This window comes from Aethina tumida, chromosome 3 (assembly GCF_024364675.1).
Source record: "Aethina tumida isolate Nest 87 chromosome 3, icAetTumi1.1, whole genome shotgun sequence".
In the NCBI taxonomy this organism is placed as follows: Eukaryota; Metazoa; Arthropoda; class Insecta; order Coleoptera; family Nitidulidae; genus Aethina; species Aethina tumida.
In genome coordinates this window covers 23,270,526-23,288,528 of record NC_065437.1, presented here as the reverse complement: position 1 = coordinate 23,288,528, position 18,003 = coordinate 23,270,526, and the positions used below count along the sequence as shown (strand labels likewise).

The 18,003-nt window shown below is 29.8% G+C and overlaps 6 protein-coding genes across 9 annotated transcripts; 3 read left to right on the top strand and 3 right to left on the bottom strand.

The window, feature by feature from the left end:
* Positions 1 to 677: 677 nt before the first annotated feature.
* On the bottom strand, positions 678 to 8,815 carry LOC109599602 (high affinity copper uptake protein 1-like). 4 transcript variants are annotated; one of them, XM_049965768.1, is made up of 6 exons: positions 8,511 to 8,815; positions 2,892 to 3,054; positions 2,703 to 2,830; positions 2,500 to 2,595; positions 2,284 to 2,313; positions 678 to 1,609 (listed from the first exon to the last, which is right to left on the bottom strand). In XM_049965768.1, exons 2-6 carry the CDS (start codon positions 3,051 to 3,053, stop codon positions 1,408 to 1,410), a joined length of 618 nt encoding a protein of 205 aa, XP_049821725.1. In that variant the 5' UTR covers position 3,054; positions 8,511 to 8,815; the 3' UTR covers positions 678 to 1,407. The 4 variants fall into 4 exon arrangements, with proteins under 4 accessions (XP_049821725.1, XP_049821727.1, XP_049821726.1 ...); XM_049965770.1 differs by lacking the exon at positions 8,511 to 8,815 and adding an exon at positions 5,947 to 5,986; XM_049965769.1 differs by lacking the exon at positions 8,511 to 8,815 and adding an exon at positions 3,857 to 4,009.
* A 129-nt stretch (positions 8,816 to 8,944) lies between these two features.
* Positions 8,945 to 9,542, bottom strand: LOC109599606 (anaphase-promoting complex subunit 15). Its single transcript, XM_020015623.2, has 3 exons — positions 9,369 to 9,542; positions 9,253 to 9,312; positions 8,945 to 9,200 (listed from the first exon to the last, which is right to left on the bottom strand). Exons 1-3 carry the CDS (start codon positions 9,489 to 9,491, stop codon positions 9,033 to 9,035), a joined length of 351 nt encoding a protein of 116 aa, XP_019871182.2. The 5' UTR covers positions 9,492 to 9,542; the 3' UTR covers positions 8,945 to 9,032.
* Positions 9,543 to 9,573: 31 nt separating this feature from the next.
* On the top strand, positions 9,574 to 10,917 carry LOC109599604 (CD2 antigen cytoplasmic tail-binding protein 2 homolog). The gene has a single exon (XM_020015620.2). It carries the CDS (start codon positions 9,846 to 9,848, stop codon positions 10,845 to 10,847), a length of 1,002 nt encoding a protein of 333 aa, XP_019871179.2. The 5' UTR covers positions 9,574 to 9,845; the 3' UTR covers positions 10,848 to 10,917.
* Positions 10,918 to 11,071: 154 nt separating this feature from the next.
* On the top strand, positions 11,072 to 11,891 carry LOC109599605 (COMM domain-containing protein 10). Its single transcript, XM_020015621.2, has 2 exons — positions 11,072 to 11,267; positions 11,316 to 11,891. The coding sequence occupies exons 1-2, from the start codon at positions 11,236 to 11,238 to the stop codon at positions 11,872 to 11,874; spliced, it is 591 nt and encodes a 196-aa protein (XP_019871180.2). The 5' UTR covers positions 11,072 to 11,235; the 3' UTR covers positions 11,875 to 11,891.
* A 148-nt stretch (positions 11,892 to 12,039) lies between these two features.
* On the bottom strand, positions 12,040 to 13,815 carry LOC109599611 (U3 small nucleolar RNA-associated protein 15 homolog). Its single transcript, XM_020015628.2, has 3 exons — positions 13,660 to 13,815; positions 13,355 to 13,611; positions 12,040 to 13,294 (listed from the first exon to the last, which is right to left on the bottom strand). The coding sequence occupies exons 1-3, from the start codon at positions 13,747 to 13,749 to the stop codon at positions 12,076 to 12,078; spliced, it is 1,566 nt and encodes a 521-aa protein (XP_019871187.1). The 5' UTR covers positions 13,750 to 13,815; the 3' UTR covers positions 12,040 to 12,075.
* Positions 13,816 to 14,207: 392 nt separating this feature from the next.
* On the top strand, positions 14,208 to 17,741 carry LOC109599607 (DDB1- and CUL4-associated factor 12 homolog). Its single transcript, XM_020015624.2, has 6 exons — positions 14,208 to 14,807; positions 14,859 to 15,086; positions 15,313 to 15,480; positions 15,535 to 15,750; positions 15,807 to 15,995; positions 16,051 to 17,741. The coding sequence occupies exons 1-6, from the start codon at positions 14,394 to 14,396 to the stop codon at positions 16,204 to 16,206; spliced, it is 1,371 nt and encodes a 456-aa protein (XP_019871183.1). The 5' UTR covers positions 14,208 to 14,393; the 3' UTR covers positions 16,207 to 17,741.
* Positions 17,742 to 18,003: the final 262 nt, after the last annotated feature.

The following is an 18,003-nucleotide window of genomic DNA, read 5'->3' as shown; positions in this document are numbered from 1 at the left end:
ACTTTAGTCCTTTAGTTTTTGTTTGTGGACATATATAAAAAACAAAGTTTATAACAATCTAACCGACTCTACCCGAAGATCTGCAATGAAGAATCATGTCAAGAAGTAAAACAACAAATCCTTTAGAATGTACAATGATTCTGATTTTCTCATCATGCTAGCCTCTAATTTTCTAAACAAGTGGATAGATTTTCAAATACTAAGCAATAATGTATAGGGAATTAAAAGCCCTTTTCAATAAGGTATCATTTATCCCTCAATTCCATTTGATACAAAGTGGGGATCACACCTTCACTTATGAGCTTTTATATTGTTCTATGCTTATTGCGTCAGAAGTTGTCCCCCCGACAAACAATCATGTTACTAGATTTTGTAAATACATAAATGTCTCATAACATGTCCAGACTTTTTGTTGCACTCATAAGGCGGAAAAATATGTTGAAACACATAATGGATAGAACTCCTCCCATAAGGCGTTACTCTCAACAATCCTCTTTAGTGATTAATAAATATATTACTATATACAGTTTCATTGACATTACTGAGCCCACAATTATAATCATAATTAAGGCTTTCATTTAACACAATCATTAAGTGAATTTTTATTCGTAGAAATAATCCATTCAATCATACAAAACTCAATGAACATTTTAATGTTCTTAAAAAATGATACAATATATGCGCAAATATTTTTATTTTATAATCAATCACAGCTTGATAAAGAATTGATAAAATATAACAAATATTAACTAAAAAGTCCAAATACCCTTATTTAATTTTATGTACATAAAACAAGTTTCAATAATTTAGTTAAGTAAACAACACAAAAATTATCTAGTAATCTCATTATGTAACCAATTAACGACTGGAAATTTACATAAAAATGGCCGTATTTTATGTAAATAAAAATTAAACCTAGGATTTTAATATAAAATATATTTCCGGTATTTGTATACTTATATAAAAATGTCAGAATTCTGAGGACTCATAACAATTAAAAAGTCGTAGTATAGAGCAAAATGAACTGAAATCAGTCTTTTTAATTATTTTGAATAATAATTGGCGAGTATGGAATACTAAAGGTAATCTTAGAAGTTTTTCAATTCATTAAGGTAAAACGATTAATTTTATGGGCAATATTTTTCAATATTTCATTCTCGCATTTATCATGTAATGAAATCCTCAGTCTCCATCTCCACTTACAATGAGGTATGATACACCACCTCAAATTTGATACTATGATCTGACCAAACTAACACTCATTTAAAAGATTTTGGAAGACCCTGCTACAAAATCTAGAAAATATAAACGATTTTTAGTTTAATCAAATCATCATCATCATAAGTAAGTCAAGATGTACTAAAAACCTTTTTTATTTGTCTAATTGCTGTTATTATTGTCACAATTTTAGTGACAGTGTTCCGTAACATCCACTATCACTGATTTCTTCCAACCAAACAAGAAGTAGCCAACTCCTGCACCCAATACCACCGCTATACACAACCATACGTTGTATGTCATGAATATCAACATCAGGAAGTAGGAGAGTACCATTTGTATCATATGCAGGAATGTCTGGAAGAAGTGCATGGTGCTTAGCATTGTTGGCCTAAAAATAAAATTTGATTATTTATTATTATTTCAAAATATATTTATTTCAACTAAGTGAAGATTGAACAGAAAGTAAAACCACCCACCCTCTAGAGTATACAGTATACAGATTGTCCAAACTTCTCCTTTATAAAATTTATGAAATGATTTACTTAGTCATTTAATATCAGTTAGTTCAAGTGAAAAATAAGAAAAATAAAATGCTATTGTTAAATTCTGATTCATGTTATGATATTCACTATTATAAACGAATTCTTTGTAATATTATTACATCCTTATAATATTTAATATCGCAATGACTTATGTTGATTAATTTTAATAGGTATTGTGAATATTAAGGTTTATTATTAATATAAAAGCAATTCAATTAAACAATTAATTGATGAATTAAATTGATAAGATTGATGTTACTGGCATTTAGAACCGTCGCCACTTAAAACATTATTTTTATAACCTAGTTCGTTGACTGTAATATGATAATTAAAATATACTACTGATACTGCAATTATACAAAGCTGTGACACAGAAACGGATATACAAAAAAATTGATCCATCTAAATACTGAAAGACAGGACATGCAAAGAAGCAGAAAATAAAAATTTGGTTAGCTAATATGTGCAATAATTCGTTAGGTATCATCTACAAAGTGGTCCTACAGTATTTAAAACTTACGGCTGTTTGTGGATTACTTCACCGACCACGCTGGGGTTGCGTTAAAAAAATGCATGATTGTTAATAAAAATATGCCTCAGAAATGACAATTACTTATGAGCAAAAATAAAATTTGTTAATATACCATTTCGTGATTAACAAGTTTATGTTGCAATGAGAGTATTTGTCGATAAAAAAACTGAAATGTATTTGTGTTGTTAAATATTATAAACTTACTGTACGACTTGATTATCCTCTGTTGTGTTGTTCTTTTCGGGTATGGACACGGCTCTGTATTGGAGGGCGTTGTACTGTTTCCAGAATAGATACTCCCTAAAATAATTTTAAACTTTAATTATGTAATAATTATTATAATTTTTGTTTGACACAATTTCGTTGCCTTGACTTGATACTTGAGAATTAATTTTTGTGTGTATTACCTATAATACTTGAGTCCTTCATACAAAGCTGCCATAAAGAAGATACCAATCATAGATCCTATCAGGCCACCAGCAGTAGTGAACTTCCATTTTTCGAATAGGACGGTCGCTGATATGTCAAAGTTGAACTATAATTCGTATAAAATTAGCTAATTTATCAGTGGAATTAAAAACAATTTGTATACTTACATACATCTTCATCATGTGGTCCATGTGATCCATGCCACCCATGTCATCCATGTCATGACCACTGTGGTCAATAGCACCCATATCATGACCAGTGTGGCCATGCATAGAGTGATCCATCATATTGTGTCCTTCATGACCTGCCATGTGCTGAGAATGGTCCATTCTGAAATAATGTACTTATTCAAGCACTCAACGAATTATTCTCAAATTTGTTTTGTTTGTCGAAATGTTCAAAATAATAAAAAAGTATCAAAGCGGAAATATCAAAACGGCGAAAATATGTTTTTATAATAAACATTAAGGTTTCGCTTATCTATATTTTTTCCTTTGTAAGATTATAATAATATACCACAAATTTGTATATATTGTTTTTGATACGAACATGACCTGACTAGATTATTTAAAATAATAAAAAATATTAAAAAGAGATAAGTAAATAAAACCACATGAATAATCACAAAATTAGTAGAAATATTATCTTACAAATTATTTAAGAACTAAATAATATTGATCACAGATAAAACAATTGTGTATGAAAACAAATTTTATCTTTCACATACCTTTCAATAGTGGTTATATAAATCATTTATAATTAAGAGACTGCTTGATTAATGTTATCATATGCAAATAATCGGAGGCGCAACATATCTTATTAATTCAACAAGTACAAAAGAAATGTTGTCATTGGGGAACTACATTTATAAGACAACGTACGTGATGTGGTTTAAGAAAACACAGTTGCGTCGAGTTTCTATACACGAAGTAAAAATTTATTTTTGATGTCAATTTATCTATTAATATTTAAAATAATAAATTCACGACACAAATCACAATTTTTTTTAACAATAAAGCAAATGAAGTTGCAAATTGCATAAAGGCAATTTTAATACATATTATCTGTTCACCTTGGCAAGTAATAAAAAATTAAATTATTCAAATTGATGAATATTAATAACACAACTCACATAATACAAGAGATTTGTTCAGTCTAGGTTAGTCGTGTACCAAAATCAGGATCACGCCGATTTCACTTTTGTACAGTAATATAGACAAAACCGTTCGATTTGCCTATTGATTGTGGACTAATTGTTCATGTTGTTTGCCCGGTCGACGGTCCCCCTCTTGGAAAAGAGGGGAACAGAGAGATAACGTTCCTAGATTTGTATGTTCCAGGTATCACCGGACAATCCGAAGAGATAATTAATTACGTTGTTGGTTGATATTTTTGAAGAATAATTAACACGTAAAATATTGTTGTTAAAATAAAGTGGGGTTTCTAATTTCAGAATATTATTATTATTACTAACAATTTATAAAATGTTTATTAAAACTTTAGTTTAATTATTTTATTTTGTTACATATATCCTAGAAAAAATGTAAGATAAGAAAATTTGTAAAGTAAAAAATGTTACTTAAAAAACATGCATTTATACACTTTCTACAAGAAAAAAAAAATTGTCAAATGTGTGACAAACGCTCCAATTTATTTTTAAAAATTTATATTTACACCAAAATCATTTAGTTCGGTTTCTGGTTCGTTAAAATCCATTCATATCAATAGGTGATCGTGAGCTATTTTTTTCATCAGTTACCGATATTATTTATATATTATTTTAAATTTTTTGAATTAAGACATGTTGGAAGAAGTAAAAATTTAAACAACAATCTACAGTAGTTTTAATTAAAATATATTAAAAATATCAGATGTACTACCTGAATTGGATGCCAGTACCTATAAAGTTTATTGTTTTTTGTCATTGTTGTGTCTACTATTTCAACTAATTTTATTTTTTTTTATTATTATTATTTACTAGCGGTCTTTTGGTTATAATTGTTTGATCATTGATCAAACTGTAAAAAAAAATTATAATTCAACGTTACCAAAACCGTGAGAAACAAGAAGAGATGGCTAAGAGTTTACGGTGACAGCTTCGAAAAAAGATAATCAATTACTGGATAACTTGAATGTCAAAAAACATTGCAATCAATTGAAATTAAGAAGATGGTGGCTCCACACCCAAGAAAACCCCAGTTTCTGATATAAATGTGCAATTATGACTTTATTTGGATTACATTAGGACCACGGAACATGTATTGTAAAAATGATACTCTTAATAAATATGTTTTAACTTGAAAATGATCACAAAATTGGTTAAAAGACCAAAGCATCGATGTTTTGTCTGACCTCTCTCAATCTCCAGATATCAACCTTATAGAAAGAAAACATAAGGATCACGTTTATTAAAACTATTAATTTAAATAAACTGTTCACAACAACTCAAGAAACTTAGAACGAATATAGACCTTCGAGATGGGTCAAAATTATAAAACAAAAAGGATATTATGCGAATATTAATGTTAATGTAAATTAATATTATTTAACAGTTAAATAAGAGACTTATAGCTAAAATATTTAACATTTTATAAACTATACCATAGTTATATTTACCATGGCAGCATATATATAACAATATTTCAATAATAATTATCTGTTTGTATATCATTTAACCTTTTATCACTATGAATTATGAACAATAAATGGCATAAATTAAAAATAAATAAAATAAATAGTGACTCAGAAATGTATACACAGAATTAATTCAATTAGTAAAATGAAGTTCGACTTATTTATCATGGGTATATCACCAGATATATGCCACTATTAACTTACTATATATTTATAACTACATAATTATTTAGATACAGATGTCTCCCTTTGTTTAAACATGAAACAATGACTATTTGAAACAAAAGATCGAAAGTAACTGGATAAATAGAACGATTTTTAAAAAAATTGCCATACTTTTATTATATGTAATACTATAAATACAATTTTAAAAAAATTATGACAATTTTATAAATCTTAATAAATAAAATTAAAATATTTTATCCGTACTGCTTTTTAACACCTACAATATTAATAGAGCAATATGATTTACAACATAAAATGATCATTTAGTTGTGCCAATAACTTGAAGATTGTTTTTCGTTCAGTTCAAAGTATTTGAGTTTGCTGTTTAATTAAATAATATACAATTAAAACAAAATGACATACCAATGGACTAGGTCAGTTTGGAGACACCTGTGGCACTATTCTATTTCGTACCAATTTTATTGGAAATTTTATATCCGCATATAGATTGAAAGAGAATCCCTATCGGTGGAGGGAGTATTACTGATAACTACAGCATGCACTATTGGATGTGCACTGAGTTGAATAAATTACACTTCCTAAGAGATAATGGACTTTACTGTTTAATAAAAAAATATTTCATGATTTAAGAAAACTGTAAAGAATGCTTATAACAAACCATTACTTTATTTATAAGGGAACTAATGGCACCATTTTTATATGGATTTATTACCCACATAGTTATTAGTTTTTATGGTATTAACACAAATTCCACCAACATGGGGAAAAGGGGTATTTTAAACATTCTACATAATTTTAATAAAATATACGTTTTCAGTCTTTGTAAAAGGTATTAAAGCTATATTTTTATAATGTATCAAGTGAATTAACTGTTTTACACTATAACCAATTATTTAATTATTATTTTACACATTATAATAATATTAATATATTAAAATAATCATGTTGACAATGAATTACTCATATTATTTTTGTTTTTGTAAAAATAATATTTATAGAATAATGTGATAAATATACTTTTGCGTTAAAATTATAGAGAGTTTGCAATTATTAGAATTATAATACATATCAGAAGTATTAATAACTACTTCTAACTTATATATTTATAAAAAAGAATATATTTATAAAAAAGAATATTATTATCAAAATATTTTATATTTGAACATGAAATATTTTAAAATTAACCTTTAAAAGTGAAATATTTCACGTATTTTATAGACAGAACATTGACATTGAAAATGAGATTAAATTTAATACCCTTTAAAAATTGGCAAACCATGTTAATATAAAATTTCAATGGAAAACATTTGTTTTAATTGTATCAGTAATTGATACATCAATATAATAAGGGCTGAAAAAATTGACGAAATTTTAAATTACAATTCAATGACTTAATGATAATTGATTTTATATATGTATTTGTCCTTGGTTCCATTACGGAACTACAGATCACTTCGATTTAAATCTTTCACTAAATTCAGTCCAAAAAACTGGGTTAAAATACTTTTACATATAGCCTTGACGAAAAATTACATTATTGCCGCAGTAACATAAAAGCATATCGGAATTTGGAAAGTCAATCCTAAATGCCTCTTCATCCGTATAAACCGAATCAAATCGTCGACATCAAATAATCCATTCATTCGATAACGTTTCAAAGATCAAGTGCTCCTCGCAACACAGCCGTATTCTTATAAACCAATCGCTTTGCACACGACACCAAGACCGTGAGCAAAATTGTCGGACCGTGTGCAAAATCTTGGAGCCCGGGTGCAAAACCGAGACACCACGAATGGCCACCATTGAGCCGATTATCAGTCAATAATAAAACGTTAATTGCGGTGAGTGATGTGTTCAGGCGAGAGAGATAAACGATTATCAGGGTTATTGTTTCGTAGTTACGTAGTTTATCTACACGATAATCGCTAGACTGTTCGCGACGACCGTCACGTTCCATCCTGGTTATGCAATGTGAAAAATTGTTATTTAGGCAGCCGCTGTTTGATGTAATTAAAACAAATACCGAACGCCACTACGTCAGGGGGTCTGCACATGCTCAGGACGTTCTCAGAGCTTAAGAGGGCTTAAGAGAAAGTGAACAAAAATTAGTAATCATTTGGGCCAGGCCGATAAAAATAATAAATTAAGGAATGAATTTGCAAAAAAAAATCAAATTAGATATTGAGCATTGTCATTGAAATGTAATCAAAATTTAACCAACCGAAGACAAACATAAATCTTTTTAATAAAACTGAGAAACAGTTAATAAAGTCAATACATTTTCTAATTCAACAAAACCATATATTGAATACACTAATATCGTGAGAACGTGGCCAATAGGGAACAGTCAAAAATAGATTATGAACATTTACTTTCAAAACGGATACTGGTTTAAAAATCGGTGAATGTGTCGATTGTAAACTTCAAGGAATTTCAATAAAACCACGTCAGTGAAAATACACAAGGAAAAAACAGCAATTTAACATAAAACTTGATTGGGTTACCCCACAGAAGTTATCTGAATATGTGAATGTTATTAGAGCTTTAAACTTGAATATAAAATTAGTTATCACTTTATTTAAGACTGATATAGATTATTATGCAGTGCAATAATGTTGCACAAGAGAGTATCTTTTAGCCAGAAATATCTTAGATATAAATACTGGAAAGTCATGCAAGATAAAAGTATATTTAAGAACGTTAATGAATCAGCGAGAAACATAACAATAATTTATTGTAACAGACACTATTCGAATATTCAAAATGTTTAAAGTTTACAGAATCTATATTATAGATCCAATATGGTAAAGAAAATCACAATAAATTCCCCAAATAAAATGCAAATTTACAATTAATTGGACATAATAAGATTGCTTTGACACTTATTTAAGGAATTCCAGTTCATCAAGTTCAGACTGTTTTAACAAAGAAACATTTTTGAAACAATATAAAATGTTTAAACTTACCTAAAGTTAGTGTTTTAACCAGAGACACTAGACACCTTCCTCCTAATGCTGTGTCTTCACTTCATACAAATTTTTAATGGGAAAGTTAGAAAAACCAACTGTTATGTTATGTAAAATCTGGGGTAATTGGCTTTCACTTTCAACACTTTGAGGTTATATTGACAAGTGTGAACTTTCTTCGCACGCAAACGAATATAACAGATAAAATATCAGTTTATTAAACAAAACTGATAAAAATGTAACTTAAAACATTAACAAGGGGCATCAACAAATGTGTACAACAATTTTGCAATCAATTGTCAAAATAAGATACAAAACTGTCGGCAATATTCGGATATATTTTCAACCAACGAACGTGAAAACCCGAGCGAAGAAGTTGTCATTTTACAGTTCTACCAACAAATTTTAACTGTTTATTTAGAAATAAAAAGCAATTTTACGAATTTTAAGATGTATTTAATAAAATTTAAATCAATTTGATTATACCTAGAACTATCTTACACAATATAATTAGATCAGACTTCATCTCACACCATGTCCTTGTACAAATCTCATTCGAACATCAACTGGAGAATTTCTATCCTGAGATACATCCATTTCTATTTCATCCTCCTCCTCTTCATCATGACTATCCGTTTCGTCGTCGTCGTCATTATCATCTTCATCATCTTCCTCGTCATCTTCCAAATCCTAAAATCAAACCAAATAACTAACAAATATATTTATAGATATATGGCCTTACATCAAGAGCAGTTCTTCCTATGGGTGCCAAATCTGAGTTTTTTTGGGAGATTAAGTGGAGCTAAAACAAAGTTTTGTAAAAAATTTTAAAAAATATAACCACTGGTGAATTTTTACCCATTGTTGGTGTTCCTTTTCTAGAGTGCTGACTTCATCCTCGTCATCTACTGGCCCATCAACCTCAAACCAAGACGCATCGATTAATCTTGGCTTTAATTCGGGAAAAAAAGGCAGACTCATTCTGAAATGTTTAACCGGACAATAACAAACAAAACTGTTGACGTTGGAAATTATATTTTTAAATGTTGGTATTTAAATATGGTTCATTGAAATTTTGGTTTTTATATACTATTTTAATAATAATTTTAATTTACAATTTAAAATATTGTTTATTATTAATGACTAACAATGTATCCTAATAATATTTTCAATTATTTTACTTATTTAACATTTTTATTTTTTAACCACATTCCCGTGTGGACTACACATTCGAGTAGTTTTTTTTTTTTCTGGGAAACGTATGAGAACGTAAACATAAACTAACCTTGTTCATAGTGTAAGGCTTGAAAAAGTTGTAAAGATCAACAAATAAAAATGTCAAAAAGGAAACAGGAAGAAGAGTTCTATGGAACACAACAGAAAAAGGTTCAAAACAGTAGGTTTCAAGTTAAAAAACACACCCTTGATTCAGATGAAGAAGATGATGTGGATGAAGACAATGTTCTTGATGTTGATGATATTGAAGGCGAGGAAGATGGTGTTGATAGACAGGATGATGGTCAAAGGATGACAGCGTTCAACATGAAAGAGGAAATGGAAGAGGGTCATTTTGATAAACAGGGACATTTCATTTGGTCTAACGAAAAGGAAATCAAAGACAATTGGCTGGATAATATTGATTGGCAACAAATTAAATCCAATGCAAGTTTTAAGGATAAATATAATATTGATAATAAGGGCTTGGGTGATGATTCAGAGTCAGATAGTGAACCAGAGCCTGATTTTGATGAATTTGGAACATACAAAAAGATAATTGGGTATATGAAACCAAAAGAGACAATAAATAAAGCTATTAAACGTTTAAGTGGAGATCTCATGAAATTGTCATCATTGGAGAGATTGAAACGAAAAAAGGCTGGCACGTTGAATAGCAATGAAGATGTGACAAATCTTACAGAATTAGCTAATAGTGTCCTATCAAAACTTGGTAATATGGATGTGTATCAAGAAACTTTTGAACAAATACAAGCAAAGATTAACATGCATGAAAGAAAAGGAAAAGCCAAAGAGCCTGAACTAGATATGTATGCTGATGATTTTGATACAAAAGAACAAGAAAAAATGGCTGCAGGTCCTTCTAATGTTGAAAGCAGTTCTAGTATGGATACTGAAGTAAATCCACCACAAGAGCTGAGGTGGGAATTTAAATGGAAGGCAGAGGATGATGATAAAGATATACAGGGTCCATATACCACAGCTCAAATGGTAAAATGGGCCAAAGAAAATCACTTTAAAACAGGTGTTTTGGTCAGAAAGTGTGGAGAAAGCTCAAATTTTTACTCATCTAATAGAATAGACTTTGAATTGTATGAATAATTTTGTATATGTATGTAATGTGTAAAATTATTGGAATAAACGTAATTCTTTGAATACGTATAAAGTAAAATACGCACTATTATTTTATTAGTATACCACAATAATAAAACAAAACCACTTCACAAAAAAAAACAATAAACGCGGATAACACATTTTATTCTATATATTCAACCAAACAATACAGCTGCAGTTTGAGTATACATTCTAAAAACTGTATTGATACTGTCAAGAATTAATTAAAACACAGATTTTTGTAAGTCTTTTAATTTAATTTCACCCACAGTATAAATTACCAAGGCTTATATTTCGTCAGGAGTTGGTTGTTTTGTAGTCGATTCCACTGACATTAGTAAATTATCATTCAAACGAATAAGTGCATAACCTCAAAATGGGTGTAAAATGGATTACAATTAACGAACGGTATAGTATATTATAAACGTAAATAAAGGCTTTAATTATTTTTTGTAGGTTGCAAAATGGCATTAAATTAATCAATTCTCTTTCTATAAACAAATATAAGTTGCTTTTAACACATATTGTTCATCCTACATCTGAAGAATTATTTACTGATGATGAGTTGAAGAAATTACAAGAATCCTTAAAATTAAATCAATCTGATGTTCAGTTGTTGATTCAGTGCATGGTTCACATTTTTAAACAAGCTAGCAAAGTTATCCTAAAACCAACAATTTTACAAAAACAATTATGTGAAAACTTAGGACTAGGTGAAGAAAAGGCAGAAGTTTTTATTAAATTATGGCTAGAAGAGACCAAAAATGACTTTGGTTATTTTGAAAATCAGTTGAAGTTGGAAAATATGTCTTGGGAATTAAATCTACAGACAGCATCAAAGTTTTGTAACAAAGAAGCAGTACCAAATGCAAGGATACATTTTAATCTAACAAATCACAATGGAAAGGAAGAAAATTTACTTTTAGAGTTGGAAAAGGATGAACTCTTACAACTTTATAACACATTGGAGACCATTCAAGTGAAACTTGATAATTTACAAAATGCACCTGAATAAATTTGTTTAACACTTTATTTCTTACTTTATATAAGTAATTGTCCCAACTCATCTTATTTAAATTAATAAATATGGTCTTATTTTAATAAGATTTTATAAATTTAATTTATACAATTAATGGATTATAAGTAGAAGGGATAGGTTGAATATAAAAAAATTCTGAAATTAAATTAATCAATTTTTATTCAACACTTCTTATTGTCAACTAAGTGTAACCACTAAATTCTTCTGGGCATTTGCACTGGGTATAATTTTCTGTGGCTTCAACATTTCTTCATTGATTTGTTCTGAAGCACTTTGGGCTGCCAGTAACATATGCATGGCACCCTCCAAACCTGTAAGGTTATTGATTAAATTTAGCTCCTGCTTTAGGAGATTGTTCAACATAACTATCATTTTCAGAACATCAGCAGGAAGAGTACCAGCTTTATTTTCATACACATCCAAAAAAGTGTTTGCAACGTCTATTAAAATTCTGGTAAACCGGACATCTGGAATATTTTTTAATAAAAATCGTAGAAATTGCAATAGGGATTTAGGATCTCTTGCCTGCAATGCTCTGCTTAATGCTTTTCTCCTAAGTAATTCTTGCATAAGAGAAACTGTGATCTGGGGAGTTTTATTAGCTACATATGGTCTTAAAACACAGGTCAATGCTTTGGAATACTCAAATTTTCTCAAACATTCATCATGGTGTGTCTGTTTTTCATGTTTGAGTTCTGGTACAATAGTGTCTACAGTAACAGGGTGATTTCTAGAGGCATATTTATATGACGAAATCTTTTTTTCAGGCACCTTATCTGGCTCCTCTTCTCTTCTACTAATTGAAACTAGTCCATCCACTAATCCTGCAACCACTGTGTCATCATTCTTTGATACACCTAAACTGAGCACAGAATTTGGATAATCCAGAGTGTGTACCACTTTAAATGTGCTAACATCATAAATTTTTACATGTCTGTCTAAACTACTGGACAATAATCTCTTGTTATCTGATGCCAGTTTCAAACAAGTAATTGTTTTGTGGTGTTGTGATATACTGCCTAGTAATTTTCCTCCAGCTATTGTATCCCATATTTTTATGTCTGTACCACCTGCTGATAAGAATATACCCCCAGAAGGTAAAAACAGTAAAGATTCTATGGGAGACCCATGGTTTACAGTTAACACTTCTTTTTCTGTTCTTGTGTCATACATCTTTACAACACTGTCATATCCACCTGATAGAATAACATCTGGTACAACAGGGCTGGTAGCCCCAGCCCTTATATAATCATTATGTGCTGTATAAGTAATTATGTCTTTTTCTGTTGGTATGTCCCATACTTTTACTGACTTGTCATCAGAAAATGATGCAATTTGTGGTTTACTTGGTACAAAAAACGTCCTGTGAACTGGTGCAGAGTGACCTTTGAATAACCTGGAATTAACATCATTATTTGCATATGTATCACATAATTCACCTTAATTTTTTTCTTACCTTAAGAGATTTTTTGTGGATACATCAAAAAGCTTAACACTGGCTTCTTCACCTCCAGCACATATAAGCCTTCCATCAGACCTGAATGTAGCGCCATAAGCATTTTCCCTGAATCGTGAAAGATTTTTAACCACCAGTTTAGTGATAGGATTATACACCAACACCCTAACTGAACAAGTCACAGCAAAGTAGTGTGGCTCTATGGGGGAAAAATCTATATAGTCTACAGGTCCAAATTCTTTCACTAAAACTGGTACCTAAAAATACACCTTGATTATACAGTTAAATTACATGAGCGTTATTACCCCTAGTTTTTTCCAATAAATGTAGTCAGGCGTGATCTGTGGACCACTTTTTTGATATATATTGGTGTTTAATTTCTTAAAGGCAGGCATTTTCGCAACAATTTTTTGGTTATGTTGGTTGAGACATGTGTTTATATTGTTCTATGGTCTTAACACGTGGAGGGGGGTCGCGCAATATATGAAAAGTTCCTTCATATCTGAATAATTAAAGATAATATGTTTATTTTCATCAATGATGATAAATAATAATTGATAAAGTGGTTTAAACAATACATTTTAATGTTTAACGTAGACAATATAACAAAAATATAATTTTATACTTTAGTCTGGAATGTAAATTTGTGATTTTCAAATCTTAATAACTCCCATCGATTGTATAAATTTAATTTGATTGAGAAATTAAACAGTAATTTTTATTTAAAATAAATTTAACAAATATGTAAATATAAATATCGAATGTCGAATAAACCACATTTTCACAGAACCAAATGTCATTCATTAACTCCTGTTAATATTCGTTCAAACGACCTCTTTCGTTGACAGCTGAATCAACGTCCTGTCGTTGTTTGTTGATGTTTACTGGGTTTATGAATTAAAAATTAAGTCTTCTATTAAATATATAAAAATGGTGATATTATTATAACTAATTTTAAACTTGCAATTCCCATGCACGATTTGTAAATATATAATTGTAAAAATTCTTAGCTTTAAGGCTTTGTTAAACAGTTTAAAAAATGTCTAAGACTTTTATTTGGCCTGTTTATGGTACTAGACCACCTTGTTACATACGCCAAAGGCTAGTGGAGAGAAGAAAATTAGCAATGGAGCTCAGATTGGAGCACAATAGGAAGCCAGACAAGCCTGACGATTTTATAACATATGAAGATAGTGATAGTGATGATGAACCTATTTCAGTACAAAATGGGATCTTAAACACCTCATACAATTTTGTAGATTATGTAAGGACTAGAGAAATAGGTACTAATTATAAAAGTGCATCTTCAGTAGTTAGTGATTATGGCAGTAGACATATTTTAACCCATGAAATGTTCAGGGAAACTCCTATTAGTTTAGGAAACATGAACAAAGTCTTTTGTTCACAGTGGCTCAGTGAAAGACAAGTTGTGTTTGGTACAAAATGCAATAAGGTATGTCTAATTGGGTACTTGCAATACATAATGGTAACAATAATCTTTTAGCTGATGGTTTATGATGTTGCTACACACAAACTTGATCAAATTCCTTCTCTCATAAGTAGAAGAGATCCATTAGGCAATGAGCCACAACAATGTGGCATTCATTCAGTTCAAATAAATCCATCTCGGACCTTATTGGCAACTGGTGCCAGAAATACTTGTGATATTGCAGTGTACAGGCTTCCAACCCTTGATCCAGTGTGTGTAGGGGAAAATGCTCACAGAGATTGGGTATGTATTCAATATATATAAGAAAGTTTAAGTTTCTTTATTATTTATACTTAATAAGTGATTATTTTTTTAATTAAAATAAGATTCTTTTTATCCTTTACTATTTATTATTTATTGTTTAGTTATGTACAGAAAAAAGTTAAAAATTACTTGAATTTTTAGAGTAATAGTTAATTTTTTTCCTAGTTATTATTAATATTATTGTAACAATTCCATTATTATAAAGGTATTTGACATGTGCTGGCTTGATGATGAGTTCCTGGTTTCTGGATCTCGAGACAGCAAAATGGCCTTATGGCGTATAACACCGGACATGTTCGAGAGAAAACAAGAAGTGCCAGTACATCAACATATCTCTGCCATGTCAGTAAAAGACTGTTTTAATTCCCAGAGGGTAAGAATTATCAGCTGACCAAACCAATCAAACATACTAACTGTTTTTCACTAGGTTCGTTCGATTACCTTCAACAAATCCTATAGGGAAATTGCGGCGTTGTCCCTGAATGGCTTTATACACATCTGGAGTGCGGAAACTTTCAAGCAAAAGTTCAGCAAAAAACTGCCTTCATCACAGGAAAATGTTTGCTTGGCCGTACAAGATTCCGGACTATACGCCATCGGTTGTCGTTCCTATACACTGCTCTTGGATTGTCGGACACTACAGGTTATTATTTGATAAATAAGTTTATGAGTATATTAATATTTTTAAAAACTGTACAGGCTGTCAAAAAGGTCTCTTCGAGGTACTCGGGTTGCGGAATTCGTTCGGCTAGCTTCCAGGGTGACGTCCTAACCGTTGGAACCGGATTAGGAATGTTGATGTTCTATGATCTCAAAGCGGGCAAATATCTAGAATCGAGCATCAATTCATCGCGAACTGTTGTACTGAAGGCGAGCAAGGGATTCGTGGTAAGTACGATCTTCAATTGTTATTTGGACAAGTAATGATATGTTGTTGATTTAGTTTCCTGATGAGGAATACCAGGATAACATCGCAAATGTGAAATATGTGCCAGCTATTTACACGCACTGCTACGACACGAGTGGTACGCGTCTCTTTACGGCGGGCGGGCCTCTACCCTCACAATTGACTGGCAACTACGCGGGCCTTTGGCAATAGATGAAGACAAATTTAAGATACTACTTTTTTAGGGTACAACGGGTTCGTGTATGTTTTATTGTTTATAATTGAATTGTGAATTTAATTTTGTTCAAGAATTTTAATTTTTTCACAATGTTTTCTGTTTTAATTATGAGTGATAATTTATAAGTCTAGATTTTTTGCTTATAAAAACTGTTTATAGTAAAGTAGCATATTCTTGTAAGAATGTTATGATTCACACTTATTGTCTTAAAAATAAAATTTTATTTTCATGTTAAAGATTTGTTCAGATTTAGTTAGTATGTTAGGTTTAAGTTTATATACACAGCAAATTTATAACTTAACCTACCTTGATCTCGAATTATTAATCTTGTATAGAGTAACTTTAGATAAACCTCATCATTTTTAATTAAGAATTGTGCTATTATAAAAGTCGTTACTTTTTACGTACCCTGAGCGACGCAATTTATCTATTCACATATTTGATTATAAACAATAAAATTTATCTTCATGACCTGCTAGTCATTAAAATGTACTTTACAGGAAATCATAATTTGAAGTCAACGAACACCGATTAAACAACATTCAAAAACCTAGTAAACAAAAATGATTTCCTGTATTTTGTTTTAATTTGAATTATGCGTGCAACATGATTAGTATATTTATTTTAAAATTTTAGTCATGACGTTTCAGTCATGCTACATCACCATATATATATATATAGGTATTAACGTGTAATTATTTAATATTTTTACATATTATTTAATTAACCTTTTGACGAGAAGCATTTGAATTAAAAAAAAAATAATGCACTTTTGTTAATGTGTACTCAGGAAGTTAGTTCTGTTGTGTTATTATGCATTGATATTGATTTTTTAGGACAAGTATTCAAGCTTACTATTTTTTGTAAGTGTTTGTTGAATCAAATTACCCTAATATAGGATAATACGATTGATAAGTATGTGAAATTTTTGGTAATTATTTATTTATTCATATATATTATGTTACATTTAGATTTTATAACACTGAACGTTATGTGCAATTATAATGATGAAGATAATTGAATTATTGACGTAGAGAACTGATATTCTCTTAAATTATTTTGGTCGTACTGTGTTAATATACGCGATCTTAAAAATATCCATAAAATTAGTATTTAATAAATAATTCAAAAGTTACGTGAGGAACAAAATTCGATTATTTGTCGAATATATAATGAAGATATTCCCAATTTTCAAAAACTTAAATAAACGTATCTTTAATTCAAGTTATCTCATCACCACCACTGGTATTTACCAGAGATGTCTGTAACATGTGAACATTGTGAAAAATGTCATAAAACCGAGATTTGATGTTTTTTGTGGCATATTAGTTCTGGTTTGTCACAGTCAATAATTTAAATTTTAATCTTGCTAATGAATACAATTGTTTGCATGTCTTATCATTTTACAGCCACATCTCTATTGATTACTGGTAAATTATTCTTTACTTTATACATTGTAAAAAGATATTTGAGATCGTATGTGTGAAAATAAAGGTGGTAGTGAAGTTTATATATTTTGTATATTATTTAAATTTTGGTAGCAATTACATTTCTTACAATATCTGTGCACATGAAACCATAACATTTCCTCCACTATGTTTCAAAATTTTTGTAGTGTATCTAGAACCCAAACTTTTAAAAGACGAACGTATTGTTTGCCATCCGACTCTATACTCAATTAATTTTTTATTTGCCTAGAAGATAAATATAAAAGGAACAGTTTTTTAGGGAATTTTCTTATTGGATTTTCAAATAACGTGTTTTATAGTTGT

What these genes read in the sequence shown, in the direction of transcription:
- LOC109599611 (XM_020015628.2), bottom strand. Translation starts at nt 13,749, where the DNA reads ATGCCTGCCTTTAAGAAATTAAACACCAATATATATCAAAAAAGTGGT. An exon ending in TTTATTGGAAAAAACTAGGG is followed by an intron (nt 13,612 to 13,659) that starts GTAATAACGCTC and finishes GTGTATTTTTAG; the next exon opens with GTACCAGTTTTAGTGAAAGA. An exon ending in TCCACAAAAAATCTCTTAAG is followed by an intron (nt 13,295 to 13,354) that starts GTAAGAAAAAAA and finishes TGTTAATTCCAG; the next exon opens with GTTATTCAAAGGTCACTCTG.
- LOC109599605 (XM_020015621.2), top strand. Translation starts at nt 11,236, where the DNA reads ATGGGTGTAAAATGGATTACAATTAACGAACG. An exon ending in TGGATTACAATTAACGAACG is followed by an intron (nt 11,268 to 11,315) that starts GTATAGTATATT and finishes TATTTTTTGTAG; the next exon opens with GTTGCAAAATGGCATTAAAT.
- LOC109599607 (XM_020015624.2), top strand. Translation starts at nt 14,394, where the DNA reads ATGTCTAAGACTTTTATTTGGCCTGTTTATGGTACTAGACCACCTTGT. An exon ending in AAAATGCTCACAGAGATTGG is followed by an intron (nt 15,087 to 15,312) that starts GTATGTATTCAA and finishes ATTATTATAAAG; the next exon opens with GTATTTGACATGTGCTGGCT. An exon ending in TGGATTGTCGGACACTACAG is followed by an intron (nt 15,751 to 15,806) that starts GTTATTATTTGA and finishes AAAACTGTACAG; the next exon opens with GCTGTCAAAAAGGTCTCTTC.
- LOC109599604 (XM_020015620.2), top strand. Translation starts at nt 9,846, where the DNA reads ATGTCAAAAAGGAAACAGGAAGAAGAGTTCTATGGAACACAACAGAAA.
- LOC109599606 (XM_020015623.2), bottom strand. Translation starts at nt 9,491, where the DNA reads ATGAGTCTGCCTTTTTTTCCCGAATTAAAGCCAAGATTAATCGATGCG. An exon ending in AAAAGGAACACCAACAATGG is followed by an intron (nt 9,313 to 9,368) that starts GTAAAAATTCAC and finishes ACTTTGTTTTAG; the next exon opens with CTCCACTTAATCTCCCAAAA. An exon ending in TAGGAAGAACTGCTCTTGAT is followed by an intron (nt 9,201 to 9,252) that starts GTAAGGCCATAT and finishes GTTTGATTTTAG; the next exon opens with GATTTGGAAGATGACGAGGA.
- LOC109599602 (XM_049965768.1), bottom strand. Translation starts at nt 3,053, where the DNA reads ATGGACCATTCTCAGCACATGGCAGGTCATGAAGGACACAATATGATG. An exon ending in GAAGGACTCAAGTATTATAG is followed by an intron (nt 2,596 to 2,702) that starts GTAATACACACA and finishes AAATTATTTTAG; the next exon opens with GGAGTATCTATTCTGGAAAC. An exon ending in GAAGTAATCCACAAACAGCC is followed by an intron (nt 1,610 to 2,283) that starts GTAAGTTTTAAA and finishes TTTTATTTTTAG; the next exon opens with GCCAACAATGCTAAGCACCA.